General features: G+C 36.5%; 1 protein-coding gene across 1 annotated transcript; it reads left to right on the forward strand.

The window, feature by feature from the left end:
* Positions 1 to 361: 361 nt before the first annotated feature.
* Positions 362 to 6,892, forward strand: LOC131218912 (alpha-dioxygenase PIOX-like). Its single transcript, XM_058213791.1, has 10 exons — positions 362 to 504; positions 939 to 1,202; positions 1,634 to 1,783; positions 2,065 to 2,198; positions 2,598 to 2,811; positions 3,326 to 3,471; positions 3,551 to 3,778; positions 5,216 to 5,418; positions 5,736 to 5,979; positions 6,560 to 6,892. Exons 1-10 carry the CDS (start codon positions 403 to 405, stop codon positions 6,783 to 6,785), a joined length of 1,911 nt encoding a protein of 636 aa, XP_058069774.1. The 5' UTR covers positions 362 to 402; the 3' UTR covers positions 6,786 to 6,892.
* The last annotated feature ends 16,376 nt before the right edge of the window (positions 6,893 to 23,268 follow it).

The following is a 23,268-nucleotide window of genomic DNA, read 5'->3' on the forward strand; positions in this document are numbered from 1 at the left end:
GCTGAGTGATCCAGGCCGTTTATCTATGGGCCTCAAGATGGAGATGTTAAAAATATCTACGGCTTGATATAATTCTTAAGTAGGAGGAGATTCATGTACCTGCAGCCACTACAACATAGATATATCACGTGGAAGAAAACCAATAGACCTCAAGAAGAATGTTTTGGATGTGATTGGTGGTTTTGAACCGCTGAAATTTTCAAGGAGCAGACTTAGTTGAAGACATTTGAATATCTCTCCTTAACTGCCCCTTCCCTTTAAATACTAATGTGCAATCTACAATCCATATCTCACAACACCTTAAACTCTCTCTCTCTCTCTCTCTCTCTCTCTCTCTCTCTCTCTCTCTCTCTCTCACACACACACACACACACACACACACACCAGGCCTTGATTGAAGCCATGAGCAAGCTCATTGAGATATTCAAGTCTCTCTATTCTCCTCGCCATCAAATCAATGAAGTTCATAGGAGAATGACTCTTATCGACAGGCTGCTTTTGTTTGTGAGTCCCCAGTAAAACTCTCAATGCATTTTCATGAGAAAAAGCTAAGGAGGTTCACGACTATTTTCACCGTAAACTTGGAATTTGTCCGGGGCAATATCTACAATTGGTGGGCCACCATGATAATGGGCCAATAGTGAAAAATCATTGGGTTACAATCCGATCAGTATCAATTGTCATCCACTGAATTTCGACCATTTTATTACGCTAATGCAATTGATAACATAGTTGGATTCCTATGATTTTTTAGTTATAGAACCTTGATGGAGAGACCCACCAGACCAACCTCCCCATCACCCTATAAGTATTCAACATTCAAGATGATGGAGAGATGGGCTCGCAAACCTCTATTTTCATTTATTTTTCCGTAGGTTGTGATATGAATTAGAAACAATGTTCTTAATCATATTCGTGTTTTTTTTTTTTTTTCGCAGGTTGTCCACTTCGTAGACAGTTTGGGGATTTGGCACAAATTGCCTGTGTTCTTGGGCCTTTTGTACCTAGCCATAAGAAGACGTCTGCATGAGCGATACAATCTCCTCAATGTGGGAGAGTCCCCGACTAGCTTAGGGCATAACCCCGCAAGTCATGCCTATAGAACGGTGGATGGAAAGTATAACGATCCATCAAACGCTCTAGCTGGTAGCCAGGGGACGTTTTTCGGACGGAACATGCTTCCTTCTCCACAGAAAGACATGGTAAAATCAGCAAAAATTTATCACTTTGATCCTTAAAATGCTTTAACAGCTTGTTTGAATACATCCAGTTTGCAACACCACCATTGGTGGTCTCACATGCTGAGATGGTCAGGTGATCAGAACTGTCGATCTTATTGGAGCTACTTGGGTGGCCATAGTTCAAAACTCATGCTGATTTGATGATAATTTTGATAAATTTGAACAGTTCACATTCAAATCCACTAAAGAATGTCCGGATCATCCTTTCGTCATGATTATTGGTCATGGTCCATCACAAGTATCACCCAACTGATTGATGGTTCTGATCATCCAACCATCCCTTCATGAGAGTCTCATGGCGCAACACATGTTGGATGAGCCTGTATTGCAATTCATAAAGAAGGAACTCTTTAAAGTCAAGATTTCATGTGGCATATGGGTTAATTGAACAGGTTATGAAGCCAGATCCAGTCGTTGTTGCAACAAAGCTACTTGCTAGGAAGAAGATGATAGACACAGGAAAGCAATTCAACATGATAGCTGCATCTTGGATCCAATTCATGATACATGACTGGATTGACCATCTTGAGGATACCAAACAGGTAGAGTATGCCAACTTAATTATATTAGGGTGTGTTTGGTTGCACCAAATATCATGATATTTCATGATTAGCCAGTCTAATTTGGTTGAAACAAACAAACCCTTACAAATTAATGATCATGTATATGCATTGGTGTTATCTAGGGTAGATGGTTCTGATCTCCCAATGAGTGTAACTTATGGGCTAGGTTTCATCTACAAGGGGGGACATGATTTCCAATTATGTGCATATCTGTATTCTTTATTGATTTTTAAGGGTTTCCTAATTTCCAAATCATACAGATAGAGATTATAGCCCCTTCATCAGTTGCAAACAAATGCCCGCTCAAGGCATTCCGATTCTACAAGACGAAGGAAGTCCATACAGGCTCTTATGAAATCAAGAGTGGCCATTTGAATACTAGGACGGCATGGTGGTAAGCGTCGACATAAACTAAATCGCATTTGGATGCAATATTCTATTTAATTACAATGGTTAGTTCAATAGAGAGGAAATAACCAAATTGCAATTACCTTTTGCACTAAACTATCCTCCAAATCGCGATTATTTTAATTAGGAGTTGGAATTGAAAGGAATGAAATTGCAATTTGAAGTTTAATTCCTCATTGTGAGTAGAGAGTTAATACATTGGTGCCATTTCTTCTTTATCAGATTTGTTATTGAAAATGAATTCAATAGTGCATACAAACGGCACTTAAGCCATATTTTAAAATAAAAAAAATAAAATAAAATAAAAAAATAAATAAATAAAAACATTCTTCCCTTCTCTAGAGTTGTTTCCTTATTAGGTGGTGATTAACATGGATAATCACAGGGATGGTAGTGCTATCTACGGAAACAATGCAGAGAAACTGTCACGTGTTCGGACCTTCAAGGATGGGAAGCTTGTCATCTCCGATGATGGTCTTCTTCCTCACGATAACAATGGTATTTTGATCTCTGGCGACGTGCGGAACAGTTGGGTTGGTGTTTCTGTGTTGCAAGCACTCTTCGTTAAGGAACATAATGCAGTATGTGACAAGCTCAAGGTGAGAATCAAACTCTCATTTGATAACTGACGTGAGGCGGACTGCAGCGTATCACAGTGCGAGCAATTTTTGTAGCCGTCTGATCATCGATCAAACAAGTTTCATTGTGGGGCCCACCACCTCAAAACTGTCCGCGTGAACCATGAATTACTTTGGTCTCCACATCTGACATGTTGATCGATGGAGCAGTTGCAAAAAATGTTTCACAATGATGCTAACATGGGTGCTTTAACTTCCTATTTTTCTTTAAAAAGGGACTGGGCATCAAACCCTGCGATCTGAGGGTTAGTTCTAAAGCACTATAGATATGTATGAGATCCAGGCTACTCATTTGCTGGTACCTACCATGGCTTGGATCATCTGGTTAGAGTAAATTTTCAGGATACACAGATGAAGGATCCAGATCTCGTACATGTATACCCCTCTTATCTACATGGGAGCTTAACTAGCTTAATTAAATGCATTGATTATAATCATTTTTCATTATTCGATTGAATTTGAAACAACCATTCAGGACAACTACCCGGACCTCGACGATGAAGAACTATACCGTTATGCACGGCTGGTGACGTCCGCAGTCATCGCAAAGATCCACACCATTGATTGGACGGTCGAATTACTTAAAATGGATACTCTCCGTGCTGGATTGCGAGCTAATTGGTACGTACTTTTCTGTTGCAGTCGAAATAACACTGAATGTGAATTTGTTCATTTTGAGATGGGTTTTCTCATAATGCAGGTATGGATTGCTTGGGAAGACATTCAAGGACCGTTTTGGGCATACGGGGAATTCAACACTAAGTGGGTTCGTTGGGACAAGAAAATCTGAGAACCATGGTGTCCCTTATTCACTTACAGAGGAATTTGTGGGTGTTTATAGAATGCATTCTCTCCTTCCTGATGAGATCTTGTTAAGGGATATAGGTTCCACTCCAGGGAAGAACAAGTCCCCTCTTGTTCTTAAAGGGTATATTTCTCTACATGTTTCATTGCATGCATGCATACGCGCATACATGCGTACATTCAAAGATGTATATACATTAACACATGCAAATGTACGTATGTAGATAGAAGTACTAGGGCCTGTTTGGATCAAAAGTCATTTTTTTAAAAGTCTACTTACACCCCAAGTAGGTTATTTTGGTTTCTACTTATTCAACAATAAGTATGTTTGGTAAATAATTAGAAAGGTTTATTTAGTTTTCAACATCACATAAGTAATTAATGTTATATCTTTTCTATTAATTTCTCTTTCTCATGCTTATCTCTTTTATTCCAATTTTTATTTATTCATATGGGTCCACATTTAATATCCGCCTTTTATCATGTGGGGCCAACTTTATATGTAGACTGTTTATTATGTTGGGCCCACCTTGGCCTTATTTGAACCTGTATATCATGTGGAGCCTACCTTTAATATGGACCATCCACCATGCAAGTCCCACCTCCGACGATGTGGGGTGTCATCATTGCGAGGCACCTTGGATGTGGGTTGTCCATCATGTCAAACATAGGATGTGGATCATCTAGCATGATGGGTACACCTTTAATGTGGACCATCCATCATCCAAGGCCCAACTTCAAAGTGGGTATCTATCATAAGGGGTTGACCTTTGATGTGGACCATCCATTGTGTGGGCCCTTCCTTTTAGCCATCCATCATGGGTGTTTCCCAAATCATGGTGAGTCATGTTGATTCAAAGGGTCAAGTTTATATATATATATATATATATATATATATATATATATATATATATAAGCTACGATATTTTGTTACAACCAGAAATGATACATGTGGAAAGGTTCAAACTATGCGATTGGTCTGTTAGGTCGCATCATGTGTTGCCCGTACCGTAATGTCCCCAATCAGATGATCCAAGATGTCTGACAAAAGCGGATACTTACAACCAATGGTCCATAAGTAATGGTGGACGAGCTGGACGGTTAGGATCACAAGATGGGGAAGATCATGCTGTATCTCCCATCCTGGACAGCAAATGGTCCAGATTTAATTAGTGGGGCCCATGTCAAATTAATAGGGAACATTTCATGGGTGAGATCATTGGTGCATCTCCATACTTCCACAGAGTTAAGGCTCATGGCTAACTCATTCCAAAAACCGCTAACTACAAGCCACCACATGAACAGTTCAGATCACCAGAAGCTGGACCTTAACTGCAAAGTTGCCGGACTGACAAAACAGCTAGATCGAGCATTGTGTATTTTCTCATGTATCCATGCATTTATACTTGCTATGATACAAACATAAGTTAATTGCACTATATATATATATATATATATATATATATATATATATATATATATATATATATATATATATAGTATGTTAACTTAAATGGCTATCGATCCAATGGTAAGCTCAAGCGTTGTGGATTTGATGTAGGGTTCCAATGAAGGAATTGATTGGACTTGAAGGGGAGAAGAAGATTGGTAGCATCGGATTCGAAACCCAGATGGTGTCGATGGGCCACCAAGCTTGCGGCGCACTCGAGCTATGGAACTACCCACAATGGATGAGAGACATCATAGCTCAAGACATCAATGGAAAGAACAGATCTGACCATGTCGACATGCCGGCGCTTGAAAGTAATCTTCATGAATCCAACTTAATTAGTATTTTCAACACAATAGAATACTAACACCACGTTCACATGCAAATTGCATTTCGTTCAGTGACCGAATTGCAGCATTTTTAGTTCTTAGCCATGACCAAACCACGATTTGCAATTTCATGTGCTTAAAGTTCGAGTTGAAACGACAGTAATTGCAGTCTGGGTCGTCATTTAGTCTCTAATGAAGTGAATTATCACAATTCAATTTGATTGGACATCCAAATGCAGCTTTTGTTTTTTTTTTAATTTGCCCACATTTTCTAATTTTGTAATGTGTGTCCTTACAAACAGTATATAGAGACAGAGAGAGAAACGTAGCACGATACAACCAATTCCGAAGGAACATGTTCATGCTGCCAATAACCAAATGGGAAGATCTGACCGATGATGAGGAAGCTATTGCTGTTCTTCGCGAAGTCTATGGTGACAATGTAGAGAGCCTGGATTTGCAAGTTGGTCTCATGGCTGAGAAGAAGATCAAGGGCTTTGCTATTAGCGAGACCGCCTTCTTCATTTTCCTTCTCATGGCATCCAGGTACTTTCTTTATTTTTTATTTTTTTCCTGATGGGAAGGAACGAAAAGACTCTTATTTCTTCCAAAAGGACATGCAGCCCAAAGATTTTCACACATGCATGGTTTAGGGGGTCTTTTACATGTGTGTGGCTTAGCAAACTTCATTTCATTGCTAGAATGTTTAATATATATTAAACATATAAAATATTATTAGTAACGTTAACTGGTGACCTGCCCAATTTTAATAGGGCCCATGATGGTGGACCCAACTCAAACCTAACTAGACCTAGTTTTTAATCAGGCACAAAATGTCTGACCCAACCTGGTGGAAGACCCAACCTGTTTTCTAAATCGGTCTATGAAATTAGACCTGGACCTGTTGAAATTGAGTGGGTACATCAGATTCCATAACAATTTCAGACTGGGCACTTGGCCTGCAGGCCATTTCGAGCCTGGACCAAGATGCTTAACTAACAGGCTTCACTGAGACACAGCCCTTTCCAGCCCATTTACTACCCTACCTCTATCACATGTGAAGTCCCGACAAGCCAGCCCAGCCCTCCGTCATAAGTAGCTTGATTACCTTTCTTTGTGTATACAGGAGATTGGAAGGTGATCGATTTTTCACGAGTAACTTCAATGAGGAGACATATACCAAAGAAGGCTTGAAGTGGGTGAATACGACGGAAAGCCTGAGTGATGTACTCGGTCGCCACTATCCGGATACGGTCCATAAATGGATGAATTCTACGAGCGCGTTCTCTGTTTGGGATTCAGATCCGTCACCAACAAACATCGTTCCCCTCTACCTTCGGATTCCTAATTAAGTTATCATTCATTGTAATAGTGTGGCTTTTTATTTTTTATTTTTTACTTTTTAATGTTATGCATTTCACTTAGCATTAATGTGTTATGGTTATTTGTTATAACTAAATAATAAAAAAAAAATTCAATTTACCTTTTTATAAATTACCTCTTTGAGAAAGACAATACATGTGGGCCCACGGAGATCCAATAGGTGCATATTTCTATCCAGTCGTAGTGGATCTTGCCCATCTTCTCAGGGATGCAAATAAGTATCTTGTTGGCAACCTTGATCCCACTGTTCATCTACAAACAACAGGGTCTCGATCAGTGCTTCTTGAGTTTGAATTGCCCGACGATATCTTTCATCTTCTAATTTATGAAGGGTGTCTCATTGTCTATCATGATGACCTGCGGGATTGTAGTGACTAATAATGTTCTTGTCATGCCTCGAAATTCAGTACATGAGTACGGATACTTTGATCCCGAGTTCTCATATACGAGCTTAAGAAATGCACGTGTATTCTCATTAAGGTTTACATTCATCCATACATGAACAATTAGAGCAACACATTTCAAATTAGCAGATTCAAATCAAGGTATAGATAATAAACCCAAAAATATAGGGCTATCGAAGATATAATTTCAAGCGTGATGACCACCTAAAAATACGAAAGCTTTCTGAATGAAGATGGCTTAGACAATCGCGTGCAGGGGTAGAGATAGCTGTTGGGCAGCATTCATGAGGGAGAAATACCCCAACAATGTGCTAGCGCTAGGGAGCACTAGTCGAGCAACGTTTGTGTCAACATTGTGGAAGAAAATATGCAAACTTCTCCCAACGGTTTACGCCCACACCCACTGGCTGATTGGTCGTGGAAATTGTCTTTTCTATGATAACAATTGGTCTGGCCTAGGCCCCCTGAAGGAATGGAAGCTTCAAACTCTGACCCACCAGCCTCGTCGAGTTCTGGATTGGATTGGGCCTAATGGCTAGCGTGATCCTTGTTGTATTGGGCCTTTCCTCCCCCAAGTGATGCTCGATCACATCTCAAATGAGGGAATTTGCACCTCAACCTCGGAGGACAAACGTGTCTGGACTGACTCTTCGTTGAGTGAATTTACCATTTACTCGGCCTGGCTACTCTCTAAATTGTTAGGGACGAAGGTGTGATCAAAATGGGTGTGACACCCAAATCTCCTACCAAAAATCTCCCAGTACCTCTCTTGGAGGGTTGTCCTCAATGCAGTCCCAATGGATACTAAAACTCAAGTAAAAGGTATCTACATGGCTTCAAAATGTGACTGCTGCCCACCCCTTCTCTCACTCGAAGTTGAGACGATTGATCATATCTTCTCTTCGGGTGCCTTGGCTAGGAAGGTGTGGGAAAACTTTAGAACAATTTTTAATACTCCCTCCTCTCCTCACACTTCAGCGGTTAGCAGGGCTATCTTATGGTGGGCAACAATGTCCACGTCTGATCGCTTCTCGTCCCTTAGGGGTCTCTCGCCATCTCTGATTTTCTGGGAACTCTGGTTGGTAAGAAATGCAACTTGGTGGGAAGGAGTCTCTGTGGATAAAGTATTTCTAGGGTCAATCTCTGGATTAAGCTCTTAGCCCCATATTTTCCCCTTCCCAAAGCCTTTAATCGCACCACAGCCAACGCCCTTGATAGGTTGGGGCTAGATGGAGCGGCGAAGATCTTGAGAAAGGTACAAGTGGTGAAGTGGCTTCGCCCTCATTTTGACTAGATTAAAATCAACATGGATGCTCAGTCCTCGAAAATCCAAGCCTGTCGAGTGGTGGCGGTATTAGAAGGAATGGTGTGGGGGATTTTTTCTTTGCCTTCTCATCGACCTATGGTTTTGGTTCCAACAGTAGGGCTAAAATCAGGGCGATCTGGGAGGGTCTTTCCCACTGTATGGGTCTGGGTTACATGCACCAATGTGGTGCTAGTCAGGGATTCCAAATCGATGGTGGATTTCCTCACCAAAAAGGACGCCCCTTCCTGGTCCATGTGGTACTGGTGGACAAGGATAAGGTCCCTTATGGACAGCATGGAGGTTACTATCTCCCACTCCCCTAGGGAGATAAACGTTGTGGTTGACGGGCTCGCTCGTATGAGTAGTTACATCTTCATGAATATGAAAAGCTCTTTGTTAAAAAGAAAAAAATTTAAAAAAGCGTGATGACCACCCATATGAGAATTATGCAAATCACAATAAATGTAACAGAAACGAAAAATACATCTATCAAGTAGAAAAAAAGCTAGAGATCTACTGGGGTGCCTCGAGCACACTACAAACTGGTCCTATTTTTGAGTTATTTGCATATGACAAATATAATGCGTCAAAAACAAACATAGTGAAGAAATATCCTCAAAATTTTACTCAGGACATTTTAGTGATAATTAGATTCATAAAAAAAACATATTCCTACATATAATACTCTTAAACATGTTATATGTAATATACAAATACTAAGCAAGTTACACATGTTATCAACGCAACCAAGCGAAGGTAATGATGGCATAACAAACAAATAGGTTTCTAATCTAGTTGTTAAGTGCATTAAAGTTATTATGAGATGATACATGATCCTCACAATCCAACACTCCATCAACATGTGACTTTAACGGTTATTTTGTAGAATGCCAGCACTCCCTCAATAAGCGACTCCAACACCTTTCTCAACTACCTATCATAGAATATGCATGATTAGTCAAGTGATTATTAATCCTAGTTCATGCAGTAAGTTAGCAAAGCTAAAATAAATACCGTCATTATATTACAAATCATTATTTGAATCACGTGGCTTGTTGCGGCACGTAGAGGCTCATCACCAATGTTTCTTAATCCAAATTAAGGGTTCATCACCTAAGGACAACTACAAACAATGTAAGGGTCGTCACTTAAATATAAATGCGGCGAAGTCACGACATCAATTTCATTAACAATATGTCAGACTCATGGCCTTCACTAGTGCCTAATGATAATTACGAAGAGGCTCATCACCCAATTTGTACCAATATGGCAAGTTCGTTATCTCATTTTTACCAATATGGCAGACACATCACCCAAGCATATGCCGACAACTCAGACACGGTGTCCTATACTATCATGACCAGATCATGAGTCTTTGTAGGATCGTAACATACTAATGCTTATGAGTAGACTTAAATCAATAGTAATAGTGGTATCTTAGATTTTATCGAATGTTATATAATCACCAAGCATAAGAATGATCTAGCCTTGCATTAGTCTGATGTGATTAACTATAGAGGACTCCTGACAAACTGGCATTGGGTGCAAAGCATCACATGTAGTTCAAATACTGTCAATCATCCGTATTCAACTTCAATTAGCTGTATAAGTTTAGGATAGCCACCCAAAGAGAGTTTACCACTAATTTAAATAATTCGTGGAACTCGATCCACTAGGACAACAATTCAAATTTATCAACTATATAAATATAAGGACAAGGAAATTCAAAACCACACCTAGGTATACTAATTAAACACATGTATGAATTAGTACAATCCAACCAACATCAACATAATTTGACCAATATCAGCACATGACAATTGAACACATGTACAATTCAGTCCAATTTAATATACATAAAGACAATTCAATCATATCAAAATTTCTTAACACTCGACACGGAAGAGTTCTAATATTAGGAATTTCATATCATTCAAGCATTTCATCAAGTATATTATTAACCAAATAGCTAACATAAATATTTAATCATTCTAAAATATTAGGTAGAAACTTGAGGGTAGATCTTCACCTTAAGTCAAAATTATCGACTTGAATGCGGCCTTAGCGTCGAAAATTTAAGAAAACACTCCAAACCTAAATCAAAGTATAAGATTATAATTAATGATGTAGATTTAATCCTAATTAAATGTTAAACAATGGATTAGGGCCTTACTAACTCAATTGAAATGATCTCTCAACTTAATTCGACGAATCAGGGCCCGGAATCGATGCACAACTGAAACTCTAATGGAGCCAAGCTCGATTACGGCTCTTGCAAGAGCATAGACCATCCCAATCGACAATCGAGACCCAAAACCCTAACATTAGGGTTTCCAAAAAATAGAGAAATATTGAGAGTTTTCTAATCCTAATACCTAAGGCATTGATCGAATTAAGGGAAGAATGCACATGCTTCGAGGAGTGACCCGATACCTCAAAAATCAATAGATCTTATAGATGAAAATGGCACGAAATGGCAAACATAGACCAAAATTGGTAAAGAACAGCTTGGTGTGACGATTTGCATTCGAATATGAGCTCCAACACATGCTCACCCTCCTCTTTCTCTTTCTCTCTTCCTCTTTTTCTCCCTCTCTGTCTTTGTCTTATTTTCTTAAGGAAAATTCGTATGGGGAGAGGGGGAGTGAAATAATTGGGTATTTATAGTGTTAGATGTGGTGTAAATGGTCCTAATGCATATGTACTTACTATTATAAGCATATGGGAGGTTATTTATAGATTTTGGAGCCCATTAAAGGGTGTACGGGTCGATCTATATCGTAAGATAATCACCCTTAGTAGTGATCTATACAAGACTTCGATCGTCCCTTAAATCTGACACACCGATTACTGATTATTATCACAAGTCAGTTTGATGGTTATCGATCGTCGATTAGGGTTGCGATTATACAAATATGTGTAAGACATTAATTTAGGTTGGTGCCCTAAATTTTATCACGATCTAACGGTCCAAAAGCCATAACTTTGGTAAGGACAGGATATGGAGAATTAACGTAAGTTTTTGTTTAATTTCAGAAATATTCGCACATCTCATACACTGGCCTTATGAGTCAAACTTGAGCAATTCAAGAAGTGATCTTGGCTCGATGTTTTACGATAGATGTCGAGCCCGCTAAGACGAACTTCTTTTTATAGTTTCGAGTTTAGTATCCTACTAGCAAGCGGTCGAGAGCTTTTTCGGATAATCAGAGCATTTTTGTAATGAATTGGGTAGTGGAATTTTTTATGTACAATGATTTGGGTTTGAATGAGTTAAGTTTATAGTGTAACCTATTTACAATTAGTGAAAATAGCGATTTGATCCTTGTCACCATAAATTGCTGGTTCTTAGGCTAAAAGAGTAAGTAATTTTTTTTTTGTTAATTAAAATCTTACCCCTAGTTGTCTTAGCTTTAAATAGGTCTTTATTTAGTTATTGATGTCTTGATTAGTCACTAATAGGTCATATAGATTTAGGCCGTAGGTAAATAAATCATGATGATAGACTCAATATTTAAGTGATTGAGCGAATTTGTTAGCTTCCCACAATTAATTAATCGAACTTGTGCGGTTCTGTACTAGTAATACTCTCATATATGCTAATATCGAGTGTCAAAAGTTAGTAAGTGACAAAATAAGTGAATTATATTGAAAGTATGTGTGGTTCATCACACGTGGCGATCATCACAATGTAGAAAATAATTTATAAAAAACTTGGCTCGCCCTACATCCCATTCTACGGATATTCTTTGACGTGTCCAACTTTACCATGGATTTACATGAACATCTCGATGTGGCACAAGATAGGGTAATTTACATGACACGATTTGTTTATGGAGCGACTATTTGCGAAATCCAATCTCAGAAGTGATGTAACACGTATGGCAATTTACTTACATCGATTTGTGTACTACTACCCAAAAATCATGAAATTAGGTGTCAACCAAGAGGGTCACTACCTGGAACACATTACGTCCACAATAATATATCAATCGCTAAGGGATAAGACTTCCAACACAACACTGGCATTACAAGTGAATAATGTGGTGATTTAAATTAAGTAACAATTATCCATATGGTGAATATTAACAATAGTAAAAATTCAAGCATGCAAGAATAGAATAATCAAATCAAACCATCATAAATTTAAAGGAAATCATTCACCTTTTAAAATTGACTACTTTCCAAATCTTAGCGCTTGTGCCTAATTCTAGCCTAATTAACATATTTTACCAGGTTAGATCGTCATTTTATATGAATTGCATGGTTAATATTCTGGTGAATTTCTGATCCATTTAGGGATGATGAACATAAATTCTCCCTTACCCTGATTCGGTAACACTTCTAGTCGACCAGTTTCTTTGTTCACCATTTTCCTTATCGGGTCAACTCGTTCTTAGATTTATGAATGTAGATTTAAGATTAATAAATCTGATTATATTTCTACTCATAACTTATAGATCAGTAAGGATAATCGCTAACCTTTGATTTTTGAAAATGGATGCGAACTAGACGTCCTTCACTACTCGGTGAGTCATTATTTGAACGCACAACGCCCTCCTTGCAAGACGCATGCTCTCTCTCTCTCTCTCTCTGATTTTCTCGGTGTTGGTTGACTATTGCTGAAGAATTCTTTTTTTGTAGTATTTTTGGAAGGGTTTTCCATATAGGAAAGGGATGGGTTTGCGTCGGGTGGAAGTTCCTACGCTCTTAACATGGTGATTGCATCAAATGTTTGGCCACAATTATTGGGTCACTTCACTGGACATTCCCTTCCTATCTTCACCGATCATCTATTGTTCTTATGGGTCACACGATGATCAAATGAGATCCGAAAGTGGTTGTCAGATAACCTTCATTAACTGATATTCTTTTTGTGAGAAGGACAATCTACATCAATGGCAGATTTCATTCATGTCCATCTTTCTTCGAACTGATCATTCCAAACGGTTTGGATTTACCATTTGATACTCCTTGGTCCATGAGATTAAGGGTTTGACATCATGGCTTGATGGTTTGTGTGAAAGACACTACCGTATAATGCAGCTATGTTTCGAGAAAAACGGTGGAGTGACATTTCCCTCTCACATCTCTCATCCCCTTTTCTTGATAAAAAGGATTGTAACTCCTTCAAAGGGAGATTAGATGGTTCAGATTATTAGAGGATTCAAATCTGAAATCCTAGTGGGAGAGATCCTCTCTTGCGTGAGTTTCCCGGATGCTGTTATAATGTGTGGAAGCTCCCCGCTTCTATTTCGATTTCATTAGCCAAGTAGGGTCCATTGTGATGAGTTTTTAGACAATACACACCATTCATCAATTTTGCGGGGTCGTGTTAGGCCATGGTTGTGAATACAGAGTTGATAAAAGGCTTATCTTGAAGTTCTCCTAATGGGTGTTGAAACGAACTGAATCTCAATTAGCAGTCCGCGCTTAATGATCAGCGCCCAATTTTATGAGAAATGTATAGTCAATATAGGAAAATGATTAGACTAAATTTGGTAGTTGATCGATGGTAGGAATGGCCTAAATCTGAAATTCCTTTTTTGTGCCAAAAGGAATGAATTAGCTTTAAGGCAGTCAACATTCAACGGTGTAAGATCATATATCAGGGTCTAAAATTTGTATGATCTCGTATTTATATAAGGCCAACATGTGGTCTAAATTTTAGTTGTGATTGATGGTATAACATGAGTCAATTGAAATGTCCAGATTTAGAAAGATTTGATAACCCTAAAACTGCTAACTTCAAGACTAAGAAAACACCTACGAAGGTGGGGTTGTCACATTTTACACTCAGTCAATGTGATGGAAAATTCAAGTCATTTATATGAAGAGAAATATCGTACTACGACTACCCACGAACTTTCCTTACTCGATGGACACTAAAATCAACAGTTAAGGGCTGATTTGTCAATTGGGCCACTTTTACAATGATCTAAGGTCTGAAATTCGACGTGTATGGTTAATTTATGATACATAGACATGGTATTAAATTTTACTTCAACCGGATCATGAGAATCATATGATCTAGAATTCAAGTATCTAGGTTAATGGTACTAAATATTTATGATTTTGTCATCTTTTATTTTTCAAACTTCCAATGTCCATAACATCAGACTACACCATCCGAATGCATTAAAATTTGCTAAACATTCTTTATTTTTTATGCTCTTTCCATCGTCCTAGTTCAGGCCTTGATCGCTTACAGATGACCAATATATTTTTTAATGGGCTATACCACCCTGGGGTCTGAATCAACGCTTTTATATATCTAGTAGAGAAGTTAACCGGTAGTTGTGATATATACCTTACGATCTTCGAACTGAGCAGTTTATTCCGATATTTGGGCAGCTCGTTTGGCGGATCTAAATATGATGGATGGTCAAATGACATGTTAAAAGTAGAGAAACTTAATGGTCAATACTCTGATCATGTATGTAGGTGGTGTACGGTCAATTTTGTAAATGAATGAACACAAGTGATTTTTTGGAGTGATTAAGAGGTAGAACATGTATACCGTTAGATTCAAGTGACGTGTTCACATGTGTAAGTTCTTCTTATTGTAGTTCTGATGGTGGGTTAAGCATATTCATAGGTGGGTGTACGGTCAATTTTGTAAACAAATGAACACAAGTGATTTTTTAAAGTGATCAAGAGGTAGAACATATATACTGTTAAATTCAAGTGACTTGTTCACATGTGTAAGTTCCTCATATTATAGTTCTGATGGTGGGTTAAGCATATTCATAGGTGGTGAATAAGATAAATAGATCAGAATTTCAATTTGATGTGTACGAGTGGATGCAGAGATCAAGTAATTAGTTTACTATGATTAGGTGGTCCAAACTCAAAGTGGACAATCAAATATTTTTACCTAGCGGTGAATAGTTTACTAAACGGTTGGTTATGATGGGCAAGTGAGAATAATTGGACATATGATGATGTTGTCTTAAAAATCAACGATCGGATGACTTAATGTATGGATGAAGATTATTCTCAACGGTCAGATTCAGGTTAGAGAATAAATATAAGGTCAAAATAGGCTAAATTAGTGATATATACATATATATACTAAATTAAATTTCATAGCAACACTTAAAAACTTTCAATACTCGAGTATTATAAAGTTCAGGGTGTTACATGTACCCATGGGATTAATTGCAAATTCAGAGTATTAAGGCTCTTTAGTAAACACAATAGGAAAATCAGAAGATTTACCCTCATTAATAGTTAAATCTGGGGATTAAGCCCCATTCTTTTTTATAGTTTAAACTTTAAAAGTTGCTAAATTTTTTATATCACATATTTTTAGCTTAGATTATTATCAGTTAATACTATTTTAAATAACATATCTTTTGAATGACCATAAGCATGCTCCATACTTTAATGCCTATATGCACTCTTTAATTACATGTTTGTATATGCCTTAAAATTGATAAATCTATAACTTATAGAGTTGTTATATGCTATATACTTATTACTATAATTATTAAAACTAACTCTTTATCAAATACTAACAGAAGGTAGAAGAAAGATAAAAGTTAGCCGGTATACTTAACATATACCCTACAATCTTTGAAATGATCAGTTTATTTCGATATTTGAATGGCTCATTTGGCATATACGAGTATGATAGATGATGAGATGATGGTATAAAATTAAAGTAATTAGATGGTTAGGATATTAATCATGTATACAAGTTATTTTATGGTTGGTTTCGTAAAAGGATATGTACAAGTGGTTTTTAGAGGTGGTATATGTTAGAAATGTGCATCGTTAGATTCAAGTGACTTGTTCACATATGCAAGTTACCTAGATCATGGTTTTCATGGTAGGTTAAGCATAATCTTAAGTAACGAATGAGATGAGAGAATCAGAATCTTAATTTGATATATGAACGAGTTGATATAGAAATCTGACAGTTAGTTTATTATGATCAAGTGATCTAAAATCAAAGTGGACTAAATATCTTAATGTAGTAGTGAATTGTTGATTTAATAGTTGGTTTGATAAACTACTAAATATTTTAGAATATATGAAGGTCCGAAGGTCTCTACAATGTATAAGTTCATACAAATGTATATTTACGAGCCTAAAAGTACGTACAAGCGTATACTCTATTAAAATAATTTAAATGCAAGTTTGTATTCCCACAATGTAATAACTTAGCTTTTTATGGTAACACTCAAGAATTTTCAATATTTAGGAATTGAAAAGTTTGGAGTGTAAAGAAAATATTATAATCAAGATTTGAGAACTTACATCTAAAAAAAGTTTCTTTCCGATATTATATCTATTAGTCTACCATCATGCTGTAAAATTTTAACATATTTCAAATTCCACAAAAATTTTAAAAATACAAACTGCGGGTGTTGTCTAGCAAAACGTGGGGAGCAAAAATTCTTAAAATTATTATAAAGTCAAGATTTTGTATTTCTAATATATTATAAATTCTTATTAAGGTCTACTTGTATTTCAACACAATTACAAACTAACCTGCATTTAGGTTCTTAAGTTTTACTCTACACGATCAGATGAGATTAATTTTGAGTATCTATTTTTGGGAGCATACCAATTATGCTTCATTGTTTACCTACCTAAGTCCTTAATTAATTTGGATCTTTTGTGCTCTAATACCATTCTATCATAACTCAAAATTCAGGTACCTAGCGTGCATCCCACACTAAACTTTCGTATCGTGACCCATACACTAAGTGTACTTAATTAATTCAATGCATTTACGTAGAGTCATCAATTTGATATTATTAATACATATACTAAGTTTCATCCAATCACAATCACCTATCGTACCTTTAAAAGTCAAATATCCACACAAATCAACTATCGAGAATTCATGTAGGGACCCGCCCCTTTGGGGTATTATTCAGATGTCTAAAATTAATAATTAAATTAAATAATTGTGATATCATGTCCAATTCCCTAAATCATAAAATTAATGAAATCATCTCAAGAAATACTTAACAATTCAAAAATTAATTCTAAGAATAACAAATGAGAACTGAAAAAAATAGTTAAGATCGGTCCAAAGCGACCAATTCTTCTTCTGTGAAGTGAGGCCACGTGTCTCATGGATCATTATATGTCTCAGTTGCATTTTCCTAGTCTTGTACCAAAGGTTCAGCCTTGGTTACATCTGTACGATTTTTCATCAATATAGAGTAAGCCTACCAGGTCTAGTGAGAATTCTAGCCATGGTTTGTCACATTAAAATTAAAATAATATAACAACAAAATACACAAAATAACCATCAAGCAATGTAAATATATGAATTGAATGAATGCATCAATGTCATGCAAATGCATAAATCTATGAATGAGTCAAGTGAGATAATTGTCCACTTGCTTGAGTTGGATGACTATCAACTCGCATCTGCACTTGGTAGGCTTCTACGAATTTAGTAGACATGGGCAATGCCCGCATCCACCCCTTAAGTAGGCTTTCACAAGTATGGTAGGCATGGGTAAGGCCCGCATCCGGTAATTATTTTACCATGTACATAATCTAGGGAGATTAAGGACTAATGTGCATGCATGAGATGAATGTTCAAATGTAGTAATGCCATTATAAACAATGGATCACATATATCTAACTGATATTCAGCTTAAAGTCAACACAAGTTATATGTGAACAAATGAAATCTACACTAGATAATTCTTAAACAAAATGAATCAAGTCATGAGTTTACCAACATTAAATTAAGTAATTTCTACTTAATTGCAAGAAGCGAACAATATAACATTCATCAAATTGGATATAACATATACATCAAAACCATTTTAACTCTAATGGAGACGAAATATATTAGGATCACTCACCTATAACTCAATGACAATAATTATTTATAATATTGAATTAAAATGAATTAGAAATTCCTAATACAATCATATAAATGAAATCATTTGCTAATCATATTAATTTGTATGGTGGGGCCCACCTTTGATTGATTAATTTCCCATAGTGGGGTCTACACGAAAAATCACACGTTATCCAATCGGACGCCTTCAGACCCAACCCTTAACAGAGGGTTTATAATCTTCACACACTAAGGTGGGACCCAATTTAATCACATCAAACTAGTTGACCACCATCTAGTGATATTTAAATGGTCTAGACAAGCCTAATATATGCAAATCTGTAGGTATATTTAGTTCATTAATCCAGATATCCAAGTTTGGAATCGAACGGATCTGATCAGTGGTTTGTCGATCGAATCGATGAACTGTCGATCGAATCCACTCGAACTGACGTTATATCAATCAAATAAACGATATATCGATCAAATCGACATGAATAAAAATTCATGCAATTAGTTTCTGGACAAAAGTTTCCTTTTTCAATTGAATCGAAAGTCAAATCGACAGACTCCATATTCGTCCCATTTTTTACGAATCAAATAACAAATAGAGATTTTTATTAATTTCATTTTTACAGTCCAATTATGCCTGTTAGATAAATTCAAACCAATCGTTAGCCTTCTCTTAATCAATTATGATAGAGAGGTCCATTTACCAGCTGATCTAAACCACCCATAGTCCACATCAATCAACACTATGATTTCATAATAATCGATGTCTGATAAATGCTGCCCACCAAATGGTCAAATCAATATGATATTATGGATATCAGTGTAGTTTGATCCAAGAAACTAGATTGACTATATAGATCGGATCGAATCTGACACATCTAGTGATCCGAGAGGATATTCAATACATTATTGATCTAAAATGACCATCTAATCAATGTGACCCATTTGATGATTGGATTTACCTGATATTCAGGGTTCTATCATGTTTTGACCTTAGAAATCAAATGATCGATGTGGATCTAATTCCATGTAACAAGATAGCCTCACACAATTCTTTATGCCAAGTCGTAAAAGCACCAGCACAGAGAATTGCATCTTTTTACTAGATATTCCAAACACATCAATACAATGAACATATAATTAATTTAGACCATTCATTGTTTAAATTTAATAGAAATAACCTAGATCGCTAAAAATAGAAGAAAGAACGATAGGATTACCGTCGATCAATAAAGTCCATCAAATAGTCAAATTGGCCCAGTCCTTGAGATTTTTGCATACTTCAACCTTGAAAAATTGATAGATCGTATGCATCTGACTTCATAAGTCATTATAAGCTAACATTATTCTTTACACCAATTCACCAAAGGCGATTGGGAAGAGGATGATGTCTTTATACTATATACGCCGAATATATAAATGCAATAAACATGAGGCTAATTGAACTCATTCAATGCATAGATTTATCAAAATGGGCCTAGGATACTATAAAATTAAAGAAAAATGATCATATTACCAACCTAGATAAATCAAGCTTATGGTTTCCTCGAAGCCTCTCTTCTCTCCCTTTACTTTCTTCATGAGTTCTCCCTTGAGGAGAAGTTTTTAGATAAAAGAGATACAAGCAATAAGAGATAAATTCGCCATATTCCTCTCTCTTTATCAAATTAAAAAAATAAATAAATTCAAATATGTGTGTGTGTGTGTGTGTGTGTGTATAATTAGGGTCGTCACATGTATAGCTTCATACGGATTTCACATTAGATCCTAAGCATATCCTAAAGACAATGAACGGGCAAGATCGAGTCTTAATTGCTCGTGTTTTTAAAATAGTTCGCAAGAATCTTCTACTTAATGAGCATTTACTCACTCAAATAATGGTGATCCGTGTGGTAAGTTTCGATCAATTAAGATCATCTCAAATAGATGGTGATGATCTGAGGAGAACATGCGTAACGCCCTGAATTTCAGGGGTCGAGTAAATTCTCGACTCCTAAGATTTCGGGTGTCACTCATGATTTGCAGAAGCGAGATTCTTTGATACTTCTTAACTAGCATTTAAGCATTCGTAAAATTATACTAAACGACATAACATTGGAATAACTGCAATTAAAGCAGATAAATCAACTTAACGTATATGGTATGACTATCTAAAGTATGGGTCCACAGCTAGGCTGACTATATAGTTCCAAAAAAAAATAATTGTGGCAACATGGTATCTAACTAAACTTAAACGCTCGATGCTCCCTGTCGAGTAGCGTCACTACGCCAAAACTGTGAAAAAAGGACGGTTCAAAACCGTCTCAAATGACCAAAAAGGACGGTTATGGACCGTCGCATGGGCCGTCAAATTTTGACGTGTTGTATTACTTAAAGGACGGTCAAAAACCGTCATTCTTATTGATGAAAAAAGGACGGTCATGGACCGTCCTTAAAAAGGATGGTCATGGACTGTCTCTTATAAGCCTTCAAAGGACGGCCATCGACCGTTCTTTAAAAGGACAGTCATGGACCGTCCTTAAAAGGGACTATCATAAACCGTCTTTGATGAGCCTTTAAAAGGACTGTCATGGACCATCTCTTATGGCCCTTTAAAGGACGGTGATGAACCGTCCTTTAAAAGGATGGTAATGGACCGTCCTTAAAAAGGACTGTCATAGACTGTCTCTTATGAGCCTTCAAAGGACAGCCACAGACCGTCCTTAAAAAGGACTGTCATGGACCATCCCTTATGAGCCTTCAAAGCACATTTTCAAATTTAAGAGGATCAATATACACCTGTTACAATATATTTCATCGTATTCTTCCTAATATACACCTATTATATAATATATTTCATTATATTCACATTCATATCCATCTAAACCCAAACTACGTAAATCCAACATAAACTACATTCATCCAAACATAAACTACATCCATCCAAACACAAACAATCTTATCCACATTACATTCTTCCACGCATAAATACATATAAGTTTAACATCATAAACAAAAAAAGGAAAAAAATCAGCAACAATTTTCTTTTTGTGTCTTGCATTTGAAAAAAAAAAATATTAAACCAACAAAACATTATAATTCAGAACATGAAGAATTGCATAAACTTCTTCCAAAAAAGCGGGCACTTTTTTAAAATAAAACTAATGCAAGCAAATAATGCAAAAAAAGTGTTTCAATTCAAGTTAATAGAAACAACAACAAAAATTAAAGCTCTGTAAAAAGGGGCATGTGTTAAAAGGGATACATTCTTGTTTGTTGCCATGTGATTGGGCTACAATTCAAGTTAATAGAAACAACAACAAAAATTAAAGCTTTGTAAAAAGGGGCATGTGTTAAAAAGGATACATTCTTATTTCTTGCCATGTGATTGGGCTACATTATATCAGCAATTGGGTTTGGGTTCGGGATCGGGTTTAGGTTTGGGTTTTCAAGTTTAGGTTTAGGTTTAGGTTAGGGAGTTGAGATTAGGATTAGGTGTAGGTCTATATTTAACGATTTGAGAATACATCTAGATTTTAGGTTTAGGTTTAGGTTTTAGGTTTTAGGTTATAGATTTAGGTTTAGGTTTAGGATTAGGTTTTAAGTTATAGGTTATAAGTTTAGGTTATAGGTTATAGGTTATAGGTTTAGGTTTAGGTTATATGTTTTGATTTAGGTTTAGATTTAGGTTAAGGTTTAGGTTTAGGTTATAGGTTTAGGTTTAGGTTTAGGTTTTAGTTATAGGTTATAGTATATAGGTTATAGCTTTAGGGAATTGAGAATAGGTTAAGGTTAAGATTTAGATTTAGAAAATCGGGTCCGGGTTCGGGATCGGGTTTAGGTTTAGGTTTTCAAGTTTAGGTTTAAGTTTAGGTTAGGGAGTTGAGATTAGGATTAGGTGTAGGTTTAGGTTTAAGGATTTGAGAATACATTTCGATTTTAGGTTTAGGTTTAGGTTTTAGGCTTAGATTTAGGTTATAGGTTTAGGTTATAAGTGCAGGTAATAGGTTTAGGTTTAAGTTAGGTTATATGTTAAGGTTTAGGGAATTGAGAATAGGTTAAGGTTTAGGTTTAGGAAATCATGTTCTGGTTTGGGATCGGGTTTAGGTTTGGATTTTCAAGTTTAGGTTTAGGTTTAAGTTAGGGTGTTGAGATTAAGATTAGGTGTAGGTTTAGGTTAAGGGATTTGAGAATACATTTAGGTTTTAGGTTTAGGTTTAGGTTATAGGTTTAGGTTTAGGTTTAGGTTATAAGCTTTAGGTTTAGGGAATTGAGAATAGGTTAATGTTTAGGTTTAGAAAATCGGGTTCGGGTTCGGGATCGGGTTTAGGTTTGGGTTTTCAAGTTTAAGTTTAGGTTAGGGAGTTGAGATTAGGATTAGGTGTAGGTTTAGGGTTAGGGATTCGAGAATACATTTAGGTTTTAGGTTTAGGTTTAGGTTATAGGTTATTGGTTTAGGTTAAGGTTTAGGTTTAGGTTTAGGTTTAGGTTATAAGCTATAGGTTTAGGGAATTGAGAATAGGTTAAGGTTGAGGTTTAGGAAATTGGGTTCGGGTTCGGGATCGGGTTTAGGTTTGGGTTTTCAAGTTTAGATTTAGGTTTAGGTTAGGGAGTTGAGATTAGGATTAGGTGTAGGTTTAGGTTTAGGGATTTAAGAATACATTAGGTTTTAGGTTTAGGTTTAGGTTATATGTTATATAGGTTTAGGTTTAGGTTTAGGTTTAAGTTATAAGCTATAAGTTTAGGGAATTGAGAATAGGTTAAGGTTTAGGTTTAGGAAATCGGGTTCGGGTTCGAGATCGGGTTTAGGTGTGGGTTTTCAAGTTTAGGTTTAGGTTAGGGAGTTGAGATTAGGATTAGGTGTAGGTTTAGGTTTAGGGATTTGAGAATACATTTAGGTTTTAGGTTTAAGTTATAGGTTAAGGTTTAGGTTT

This window comes from Magnolia sinica, chromosome 11, assembly GCF_029962835.1.
Source record: "Magnolia sinica isolate HGM2019 chromosome 11, MsV1, whole genome shotgun sequence".
Lineage (NCBI taxonomy): Eukaryota > Viridiplantae > Streptophyta > Magnoliopsida > Magnoliales > Magnoliaceae > Magnolia > Magnolia sinica.